Genomic DNA, 11608 nt, shown 5'->3' on the forward strand with positions numbered 1-11608 from the left:
GAATGGGAATGGGAATGGGAATGGGAGTGAGAATGGGAATGGGAATGGGAATGGGAGTGGGAATGGGAAATGGGAGTGGGAATGGGAATGGGAATGGGAATGGGAATGGGAATGGGAATGGGAATGGGAATGGGAATGGGAACGGAAATGAGAATGGGAATGGGAGTGGGAATGGGAATGGGAATGGGAGTGGGAATGGGAATGGGAATGGGAGTGGGAATGGGAATGGGAATGGGAATGGAATGGGAATGGGAATGGGAATGGGAATGGGAATGGGAATGGGAATGGAATGGGAAATGGGAATGGGAATGGGAATGGGAATGGGAATGGGAATGGGAATGGGAATGGGAATGGGAATGGGAATGGGAATGGGAATGGGAATGGAATGGGAATGGGAGTGGGAATGGGAATGGGAATGAGCAGCTTGCTTCTCCCCATGCTTTCTCTGGCACTCTCGTGGTTTATTCTCAGTGTCCTCTTAACCAAAGCTGTGTTTGCCATGTCCAGTGGAGGATCCTGAGCCCTCTCCTGTTTGATTTTGGATTCCCTTGCAGCACCCACTGGGTGGTTTCTGTTCACTGCTGGGTTTCTATTTCACTTCAGGCTAAACAGGGCTGGGTTTGGTGGCTGCTGCAGGTGAACCCAAAATCGGGGCAGATGTGGGAGAGGAGGGAGTCCCAGCCCTGAGCCCGTCCCACCCCAAGCCAGCTGTGGGGCCAGAGGCTGCAGGGCCCTGAAATAACCCAGGATTCACCAGTGATCCCTTCCAGTGCCTGCTCCACTGCTTCCAGACAAAACAGGGTTCAGACTCAGCAATCCCAGCTGGATTTGTGGTTTCCTTTGCCCTGACTGTGCCAAGGGCAGTAAATGAGGAGGATCCTCCCAAGGGGAGGGACAGGCTGAGCCTTACTCAGGGATCTCATCCTCTCAGGCTGGAGACCAGGGAAGGCTCTTCCCCCAGAGGGGCTGGCACTGCCAGGCTCCCCAGGGAACGGGCACGGCCCCGAGGCTGCCACAGCTCCAGGAGCCTTTGGACAGTGCTAGAAGGCCCCGGGGCCATGATCTGGGACCGTGGGTGATGGGGTCTGCTCCTGCTGCCCAGAGCCATCCATTCCCTGCTCCCCTGGCTGATTTCTGCCCCCTCCTTTGCTGGTTACAGGCGGGGCTGAGGTGGTGATCCCGTTCAGCTCAGGTTCCTCCCAGGGCTGGGGCTCCCATCTCCTCTGCCTGCTCCCATTTCCCCTGCCTGCTCCCAGCCAGCTCAGGCCTGCTCCCATCTCCTCTGCCTGCTCCCATCTCCTCTGCCTGCTCCCAGCCAGCTCAGGGCTGCTCCCATCCATCTCTCTTCAGAGATTCCTTGGAGATGTTTCACTTTCCCAACACCACCACGCTCTGCAGCCACACAGAGAAATGGGACACGGCTCCAGCATAAAGGATGATATATAAAGCCGAATTTCACTCTGTTCCCTCACAGTAGTTCTCCTCATAAATACTCCTCAGGATTGTGAAATATTCCTCTCAGCAGAACCCGAGTCCATCAGGGCTGTGCTATTTCACCCTGCCACACTCGGAGCTCTCCGTGCTGGGTGCCAGCTCCGTTCACCCCATCAAGGCATCAGGGGGATTCTGTTCCTGTGCAGGGAAGGTGTTTCTGGTTGATGCCATCGGGTTTGTCTGTCCAGATGAGATTCCACTGAAGATACACCTGAGCAGTGTGTGAGGGCTGGAAATGGGGGCTGTTCCTGGGGCTGTCCCTAAAGCTTGTCCTGCCCCACTGCTCTGATTCTGGGGTGCCCAGGGACACCCACAGAATCCTGGAGCCGGCTGGGCTGGCAGGGACTGTAGAGATCACCCAGTGCCACCCCTGCCCTGGCAGGGACACCTCCCACTGTCCCAGGCTGCTCCAGCCCCAGTGTCCAGCCTGGCCTTGGGCACTGCCAGGGATCCAGGGGCAGCCACAGCTGCTCTGGGCACCTGTGCCAGGGCTGCCCACCCTGCCAGGGAACAATTCCTGCCCAATCTCCCACCCATCCCTGCCCTCTGGCAGTGGGAGCCATTCCCTGTGTCCTGTCCCTCTGTCCCTTGTCCCAGTCCCTGTCCTGGAGCCCCTTCAGGCCCTGGAAGGGCTCTGGGATCTCCCTGGAGCCTTCTCCTCCCCAGGACACAGCAGGATCCCACAGAGGGACCAGGAACTGCAGGGATTTTTAGGTACCTCCGAGTGAGGAACCACCCAGTGCTCTTGAGCCATTGCTGGCTTGGGAATTGCTCTGTTCCAGAGGGTTCTTTGAGACCCTTAACCCCCTTTTCCCCGCCTGAGGATCAATCCCAGCCCCAATCCCCATCCCAGCTGTCCCTCTGTGCCCTGTGAGCCCCCATTGAACAGCTCTGCTTTGAGCCACTGCCCTCAGGGGCTGGCAGCCCCACCACCCTCACAAGAAAAATGATCTGACTTTAAAATCTCCATTGCTGCGTGTATTTTTAGCAGTCTGAAATGAGTCTGTGCGTGTTTACAGTATTTAGCAGGAGTTGTTTGTCAGGGAATTGACTGTGGAGGGCAGGGAGGGATCCTGGGTCTCCTTCTGCCCCCTTGGCCGGGGTTCCCATAGCCAGGGCACCCCAATCCCCAGGCACAGCTCCCCACAATTCAGAATTACACCTTGGTGGCCATGGTTACCACGTGTTCATTGCCTGGCTCTTTTTTTCAATGTGTAAATATCACATTTTAGATTTTGCCTCAGTCAAAGTCAGCATCGAGATCAGTTTTGCAGTAGACACAGGGCACGTCCCAACTGGGGTCTCCATGACTGAAACAAGAAACGCTTCTGGCTCATTTTCTGTGCATGCACAAACAGAGACTGGGATAATATTTCACTTTAAGACATTGCTGGTGGCACGTCTCTAGTGTTTAAAATACTAAGCTTTCAGATTCCAGCACAACAAACAGCTGATTTTTGCTTCTGCAGTTGTAGCAATCATATTTTAGTCCCTGTTTTCCCATTTTAAGACTGGTAAAATGCTTTTTTATTCATTTACATTTGAAATAAGGACAAATCAGCAGTTCATTTTCTAGTTCCTGCCCCGCCAGCAGCCCTGTGTGAATGCTGATGGACAGGGGCTGATAACAGCCCTCTCTTATCAACCCCATCACTCTTCTGGGGCTCATCTCTGAGCCTGCCTGCCAGCACTCCCATCCCAGAGGATGATAAAGCCCCTCTGTGGAGCACCTGGCACTTTCCAGCTTTATCCTCCGCAGCTCTGGCTTATCCACCGGGCAGAGGCAGCCCTTGGACAGCTCCTGCAATATTCCGTGTCCTTCCTCAAGGGTTTTCAGAGAGATTTGTCCCGGCACTGCTGAGCTCCCCCTGGCAGATGATGGCAAAGGCAGATCCGCCCCAGCCTGCAGCGCTGGGTGAGGGAGGCTGGGCCAGACCCCTGTGCCCGGGGCTGGAACAGCTCCTGGCTGGGGCTGTGGGACGGGGCAGGCTCAGGGGCATTCCTGCCAGAATCCTTGTCCCTACAGCTTCTGCGTCCCCAGCAGCTGTGCCAGGGCTGGGCAGCATTTCCATGGAGGAATTTTCCCTAAAATCCCACCCTGCCCTCCCCTGGCCCAGCCTGAGGCCGTTCCCTCTCCTCCTGTCCCTGTTCCTGGGAGCAGATCCCAAATCCCCCCGGCTGTCCCCTCCTGTCAGGAGCTGTGCAGAGCCACAAGGTCCCCCTGAGCCTCCTTTTCTCCAGGCTCAGCCCCTTCCCAGCTCCCTCAGCCCCTCCTGGGGCTCCAGACCCTCCCCAGCTCCCTCAGCCCCTCCTGGGGCTCCAGACCCTGCCCAGCTCCGTTCCCTGCCCTGGACACGCTCCAGCCCCTCGGGGTCCTCTCTCCTCCTGAGAGGCCCAGGACTGACCCCAGGACTGACCCCAGGACTGACCCCAGAGCTGACCCCAGAGCCAGCCCCAGGACTGACCCCAGAGCTGACCCCAGGACTGACCCCAGGACTGACCCCAGGACTGACCCCAGAGCCAGCCCCAGGACTGGAGGTGCCCCAGGCAGGACCAGCCCAGGGGGGATTTTTTAAGCCCTGCCAGGGACAGAGGAACCCCAGGCTGCAGAGAACCACGCTCCAAAGGCGTTTCCACCTCCCTGGCATTCCCAGCGTTTCCCAGGTGCTTTTGTGGTGGCTGGAGCTGTGTTTAACCCGGGCCCTTGTGGCACCGTCCTGCTCCCTCAGCCTGCTGGGTCTGACCCCACTCCTGCACTCCCACCCTGTGCCTTTCCCGTCTCTGCTCAGCCCGAGGATGATTGCATTTGCATAAAACCAAACAAATCCCCGTGTAGGCTGATTCCCCCTCAGACAGCGCTCCAAGGTCTGTTCTCCCAAGGTCAAGCCTTTCCCCAGCCCCTCCTGGCCCCCAAGGAGAGGTTTCTGCTCCTTCTCTCCTCTCCTCTCCTCTCCTCTCCTCTCCTCTCCTCTCCTCTCCTCTCCTCTCCTCTCCTCTCCTCTCCTCTCCTCTCCTCTCCTCTCCTCTCCTCTCCTCTCCTCTCCTCTCCTCTCCTCTCCTCTCCTCTCCTCTCCTCTCCTCTCCTCTCCTCTCCTCTCCTCTCCTCTCCTCTCCTCTCCTCTCCTCTCCTCTCCTCTCCTCTCCTCTCCTCTCCTCTCCTCTCCTCTCCTCTCCTCTCCTCTCCTCTCCTCTCCTCTCCTCTCCTCTCCTCTCCTCTCCTCTCCTCTCCTCTCCTCTCCGGAGGTTCTGGGGCTCTGCACCATTCCCTGCCCATCACCCCTACAGTTCCCTACAGTTCTTTTACAGACTCTCGACCTTCTCCTCCACTGCCATAAATCCTGCAGCAGCTTCAAGTGGAACAGAATGTAGAGATGTTATCCCTGGGCCTCGCCCCAGCCTTCTGAGGCCCATTATCTCCCCATCTTTTCTTTTAAAAGAACACTATTTGACAGCCTAGCCTTTTTCATACCTTTTTTCTCGCCTTACTGCTTTGACCTTGAGTTAGTTTATTCCTTCCTTCTCTGTATATTTTAAATGTTGCACCAAAAAATCCAATTTATTAAGGCTTTCCTTTAGTAAATGATTAACCTGAATATAGTTAAATGAAATGCTTATTAACATCTCCCTGCATAATCCATTTAACAGAATTAGTCTTGCTTATTCAGACAACCTAAAGGGGTCTGTGCTTTTGTCTACACAGCATCAGCATTAAAGCTTATAATTATTTCTGGTTAATGCAGCCCTGGGTGCTAGGAAATGCTGGTTTGTGTGTTCCAGCATAGCACTTCTCCTAATCTCTTGTATTAATTAGAGATACTGATATAATATGACTTTGTTCTTTTCTATTCAGCACCGGGAGAGAGGTCTGAATATAATCCTATCTGTGCTAAGGGTGTCTTAAATATTTCCACAAGTGCTGGCTGGTGTAAAACATTAGGATTAGGCACAATAATCCCTAAATGGGAAGAAAGCAGAGCTCCGAAGGCACGTGGGTGTGCCTGGCGCTGGGGTGGTGATTTCTCCCTCCCCTGGGAGGATGTTTGAGGTCCTGTCCCAGCTCAGTTTCCAACCCCAGTGGCTCTGGGAGTCCATCCCAGCCCCGGTGATGCTCTGTGTGTGTCCCTCCCTCACCCCGAGGCAAGCAGCCCCTCCGGCTCTAAGGAAAATCTGACTTACCCAGTGGCATGGAAGGAAATTATTACCCCTCAGTGGCTGCAGCTGACATTTTAAACTCACTGCGTCTTCTAAATCCTGGGTCATTTGCTACTTCAGACACCAGGCTGTGCGTGGAGCTCCTTTTAATCTTTTTCTGGATGGAAATTCACTTTCTTTGAAGGCATTTCAAGGTATCACTGCCGGGGCCCTGGAGGGAGTTTGCAGCACCAGACCATAAAATCACAGAATCCTTTAGGCTGGAAAAGCCCCCCAGAGCAGCGAGTCCAACCTTCCCCAGCACTGCCAGGGCCAGCCCTGCCCACGTCCCCAAGTGCCACATCCACAGGGCTTTGAGATCCCCCAGGGACGGGGAATCCAAACCTTCCATGGGGAAATTCCTGCTGCCAGCCTGGCCCTGCCCTGGCACAGCTCTGCCAACCCCTCTGCAAAATCAGCTCTGTGCAGGGGGCTATGGAAATGCCCAGGGAGGCTGCAGGTGTAATCACAGACTCAATAATTCCAGCTTTTATTAAAGCCTAATCACACATTCCTCCACCATTACCTCCCTGCATAAACATTAAGAGTGGGAGCTCGTGTGTGTGTGTGTGAAACAATGACATGGAAATATTTCAGTGGGGGGAAAAAGGCATCTGGTTCATGCTGTCCTCAAACATTTAAACCTTTTCATTTTTATCTAAACTGAGGGCTTCGTCTGACACAGAGAACCACCAAAAAGTGCTTTGAAAATTGCCACGTCCAAGAACAAAGCGACCTTGCGTGGCCTTGCACAGCAAACGCTCAGGAAAGCAAGGGCTGCTCAGTCCCCACTAAAATAATTACCCAGAGTAGATCAAGGACTGAGCAGGCCGTGCAAAGAGTCTTTAAATTTTAAAGGCGTGTTTATTTTGAAAGTTTGTATATCAGCACAAATCTATGGAATTTTATTAATATCCAGCAACAGCGTTTTGCCTGGGCAGCAAAGAATTCAGGGAGCCACAGGAAAAGTTAATCAAAATTCTGAGGGAGAAAAGAACAAGTCTGCAGGAGATTATTAATTCTGAAGAAATTTTAAGAGTCTAGCCCAGTATTTTAAGCCGTGTGGCATTCAGTAGGCCTTGTGTGACATCATAATTGATAATTAAGCTTCTCCAGGTCTGCTTCTCCTCCAGGTTTCTTTCCCATCCAATTCTCCTGCTTAGGCAGCTCTGGGAGCTGTAACTCTTTTCTATTATCTCCCCAAGTCAGTGCATTTTCCCCCCATTAACTCCCCTCTTGCCTTTGTGCAGAAACAATCCAGGTATGATTTAATAAGCCTTGGAAAGACAGAGCTGGCTCATATGCAGGAAATCAGATTTACATAATTTTCCGCTCGCTTTTATAGCCACCGCAGCTCGAATTATCTTTAAGTTGGGGAAACTCTTTTCATACCATAAAATGAAATAGCACCTGTGTTATGCTTCAGCTTCCTCGCCCGGCCCTTGTCATGAATTAAAGGTTGATTTGCCGTCCTGACTTAGCCCAGAAAGTCCCTTTTTGATGAGAGGAGAGGAAGTGCCCTGGCCTGCAGTTAGTCACAGTCATCAGTCACTAAATTAAGCCTCAAAACCAGGTTTGATCTCATTTTGTTTTGGGCTTGTTACCTGAACCTTCCTGCGCGGGGGGACAGCAGAGGATTTGGGGTTGTGTCACATCCTCTGTGCCACATTAATGTCACACACTGGAAATGGAGCTCCAGGGTCTGCACAGACACCACAGGGACGTTCCTGCTCCAGGACTTGGGCTGAACAAGGCTTGGGACTGGGAGGCTGTGGGAGCAGACAGGGATTGTGAGGAGAGGGAACAGCTCCTCGTGCTCCCTGTGCCTCTCCAAGAGCAAACCCACGCCTTTCACAGAACTGGAATGGTTTGGGCTGGGAGGGACCCCAAATCCCACCCACTGCCACCCCTGCCATGGCAGGGACACCTCCCACTGTCCCAGGCTGCTCCAGCCTGGCCTTGGGCACTGCCAGGGATGCAGGGGCAGCCACAACTGCTCTGGGCACCCTGTGCCAGGGCTGCCCACCCTGACAGGGAACAATTCCTGCCCCAGATCCATCTAAACCAGCCCTCATCCAGCTCAAGGCCGTTCCCCCTGTGCTCTCAGGACGAGGTTTCTGCCAGGACATTCCTGCCCCAGCCCAGCCCCAGGGACCAGCTCCTCCCTTGCTCCTCAGCACTGAGTTCTTGCACTTCCCCTCTTTGCACTTTGTGTGCATTCACCCAGGAATTCGAGAAAGACTTCGTGGTAAACAAATAAATACAATTTCTTCAAAATAAGTATTAATGTCTTTGGCTGAGCACAATTGTCCAACTCTGGCTTGTGGAGTTGGGCACAAAATGAGCTGTTCTGCACGAGAGCTTAATCCAGCCGCCTCTCATTGATTGCACTGCAGATCTTAATGCTCAGGAACACAAAACGGATCAATCATCCAGCTGCTTAAAAGTGAAGCCCTCCCATGTTTAAGTGCTTGCCTTAGAACCAGTTTCTCCCCTGGAGCAAGCGGGGTGTCCCCTGGGCGGGCCGGGCTGCTGGCTCTGCTTTCCAGAGGAATTCTGCTGCTGCCCCACGGGCAGCTCGGGAGGATTCCTGGAAAACAGGACCGTGGGGGCTGGGAGTGGGGACTGGCAGTGACTCCTGTCTTGTCTTGCAGCTCCCAGCACAGCCCAGTACGGGATCACCGGGCACGCCGAGGTGCTGTTCTCCTGCTGGTCGCTGGTGTTGACGCTGTCCTCCCTCAGCAGCATATTCTACCTGAAGAACATCCTTCTGCACTAAATGTAAAGACCATAAAAGGCTTTCAAGGATTCTCTGAAAGTGCTGATGGCTGGATCCAATCTGGTAGAGTTTGTTAAAAGCAGCGTGGGATATAATCAGTGCTTACACGGGGATGATCGCCTTCTGTAGAATTGCTCATTATGTAAATACTTTAATTCGACTCCTTTTTTTTTGATTAGCTGCATTACCTTGTGGAGCAGTACACATTGTCCTTTTTTAAGACGTGAGAACTCTGAAATTACTTTTAGAGGATATTAATTGTGATTTCATGTTTGTAATCGACAAGTTTTCAGAAGCATTCAGTCATGGTCTGCTGAGTCGCAGACTGTAGTTTACAAAAAAAAAAAAGGATATTGCAGTAAAAATGTGCTTCTTTAAGGCTGCAATACAAACATTCAGTTCCCTTCTCAACTACCATTCTATCCAAACTTACACAGAAACATTTGTTCTTTTTTGAGATAAAAAAAAAAAAATCAAATGACATTGCCTTCAAAATATTTCCTCAAAATATTACACATATCTAGATTTACTTCTAGCATGATATTCAGGTTTCAAGAATGAGCCTTGTACTATAACTGCACTGCGCAGTACTGCTTCTGTTCTCTTCCCTCTTTCCTGCCAATTCAGCATGGTTGTGCCTTCATGAAACACGACTTTCCTCTTCCTCTCCAGCCAATCTGGAATGTGTTTTGGGAAATGCTGAAGCATCCTTTTGAGCATAAGGAACCCCCGGTGAGGACAGAGGCGCCACGGGCTCCGAGGAAAGGCTCCTCTCCGGGGCAGAGCTCCAGGGTGGCACCAGCTCCCCCTTGTTCCTCCCTCCTCCACCACTGACCAGTGGGTGACCTCTGTAAAAACCACATTTCCCGTTAGAAAACAGAACCCAAATTATTCTGGGGCGTCTTTAGGATGTCAGAATGTTCCCCTGAAGCCAAACTCCCACCTGGCTGGAGACGTCAGGGCCGTCCCTTTTTGTATCACTGGCAAGGCCGACGTGAACCGGTGTTTTTCTTGCACTCAGTTTTGTACTGGTTTGGCCGACTTAGCGATGATAAAGGATGCTTTGAGCCACGAGACACCTGCACATCCCTGGAGAACCAGGCAGAACTTCCCAACTCCACACACCCCTGTGGCAGCCAGGGTGCCCCTCCTGAGGGGCTGTCCCGGGAGAGCCACCCGGGCAGGGGGGCCTGGGGACACTGCCAGCCCTGACACTGCGTCCCCGTGCTGCAGCCTCGGGAGGACACTGCTGCCACACGCTGCCACACGCTGCCACACGCTGCCACACGCTGCCACACGCCTCCCACTCAGAAATGGTGTCACTCCCTTTGCCCTGCCCTGTGAGAGGGGCTGCTCACAGCTCCCCCCTGGCCGAGAGCTGTGGGTCACTGCCATGGCCTGGCCAGCAGCCCTCGGACACCAGAGCCCCTGGGGGCCCCAACAGCTCCTGGCTCGCCCACAAACAAAATTCCTGCTGACAGCAGGAAAAACAAAACTGTTAGCACAGAATCCCAGGCTGGGCTGGGCTGGGCGGGACCCCAAAGCCCATCCCACCCCTGCCAGGGATGGGACAGGGACAGGGACAGGGACAGGGACAGGGACAGGGACAGGGACAGGGACACACTTCCACTCTGCCAGGCTGCTCCGAGCCCTGTCCAGCCTGGCCGTGGGTGGGACAGCACCACTTTCACTGTGATCATCCCCAGATTCCGGTAGGTGACACAAATTCCCAGCTCCCCGTTTTCCCTCTCCAGGCGGGTTTTGGCAGTGAGCAGCACCAGCTGAGCACTGGGAATGCTCAGCAGTCCCCAATCCCATTTTTTGAACAAGGAGGACTCTGAGTTTTCTGGGCTCAGTCCGAACTGTCCCAGGCCAGTGTGCAGCCAGAACGTGCAGTGCCTCTGCTGCCCCTGCTGGGAAAGGGCAGGAACAGAGATGTTCACTCCAGAAGACGGCAATAAAACTCCTGGGTCACTGTGCATGTGCTCAGTGACAGACTGTATTATCTCTCTTGTATGTACAGCCATGTGCCAAGCAGTTGCTGTTTTCAGAAATGTGGCATTTTTTAAAACCTGGAATAACATGAACAAACCCATTCTGCAAGGAAAGGGTACAAACTCAACTCAGATGAGTTTGCCAGTCCTGATATCCCAATGCCTCTTGTATTGCAGCTTTAAAGTGCTCTATTTTAGAATCCATTCACTAGAAGCAGTGGTGCTGCAGGAAGTCTTGTGTCAGTGCAGTTCTATGAAGGAAAAAATAAGGATGTGGATAACCCAACCCATATGTGTAAAATCGGGAGGGGGTTCTATGCTGTGGCTGGATCAAACCCTGCATTCCAATGATACATTGCATTCCAGTGATTCCTGATATTTGGAACCTGATCTTTCCAGCAACAGAATAGAATGAGCAGCAGCTTTATTAAATATGGAAAAAAAGAATATACAGTGAAGTGTTGAATGTTTGCATTCGCACCAGTGAGAGCCACTGGGTGACGAGGAGGAGATCCCCTGTCCCACGCTGGATCCTCCCTTGGTGGGGACATCCTTCTTGTCAAGCCCAAAAGGAAAACCCAAACCCACAGGGACAGCGGGACTGGGAGCCGTGTCTGGGGTGTTTTTGTGAGGCAGGATGTGCTGGGCAGGGCTGGGGTGAGAGGGGCAGGCACTGCCAGGCTCTGGGCTCTGGGCAGGGCTGGGGTGAGAGGGGCAGGCACTGCCAGGCTCTGGGCAGGGCTGGGGTGAGAGGGGCAGGCACTGCCAGGCTCTGGGCTCTGGGCAGGGCTGGGGTGAGAGGGGCAGGCACTGCCAGGCTCTGGGCTCTGGGCAGGGCTGGGGTGAGAGGGGCAGGCACTGCCAGGCTCTGGGCTCTGGGCAGGGCTGGGGTGAGAGGGGCAGGCACTGCCAGGCTCTGGGCAGGGCTGGGGTGAGAGGGGCAGGCACTGCCAGGCTCTGGGCTCTGGGCAGGGCTGGGGTGAGAGGGGCAGGCACTGCCAGGCTCTGGGCTCTGCAGCTGGAGCTGGGCAGGGCTGGGGCTGCGCTGGGGATGGACACAGCAGGTCCTGGGTGGGTGTGCTCCATGCTGGGCTGGGACAGGCTGGGATCTGTGCCCCAAAGCAGCAGAGTGACCACAGCCCCCCCAGGG

General features: G+C 53.8%; 1 protein-coding gene across 2 annotated transcripts in view; it reads left to right on the forward strand.

The window, feature by feature from the left end:
- The window catches only part of NEGR1 (neuronal growth regulator 1), a 159893-nt gene extending 148760 nt beyond the window's left edge, over nt 1–11133 (forward strand). The window contains exon 5 of one of the 2 annotated variants that reach the window (XM_063406842.1): nt 8340–11133. In XM_063406842.1, coding sequence (XP_063262912.1) covers nt 8340–8464 — 125 coding nt within the window. In that variant the 3' untranslated portion in view covers nt 8465–11133. The remainder of the gene's footprint in view (nt 1–8339) is intronic. The other variant, XM_063406841.1, reaches the window with a different exon arrangement.
- The last annotated feature ends 475 nt before the right edge of the window (nt 11134–11608 follow it).

Source organism: Prinia subflava, chromosome 10 (genome assembly GCF_021018805.1).
Source record: "Prinia subflava isolate CZ2003 ecotype Zambia chromosome 10, Cam_Psub_1.2, whole genome shotgun sequence".
Taxonomy (NCBI): Eukaryota; Metazoa; Chordata; class Aves; order Passeriformes; family Cisticolidae; genus Prinia; species Prinia subflava.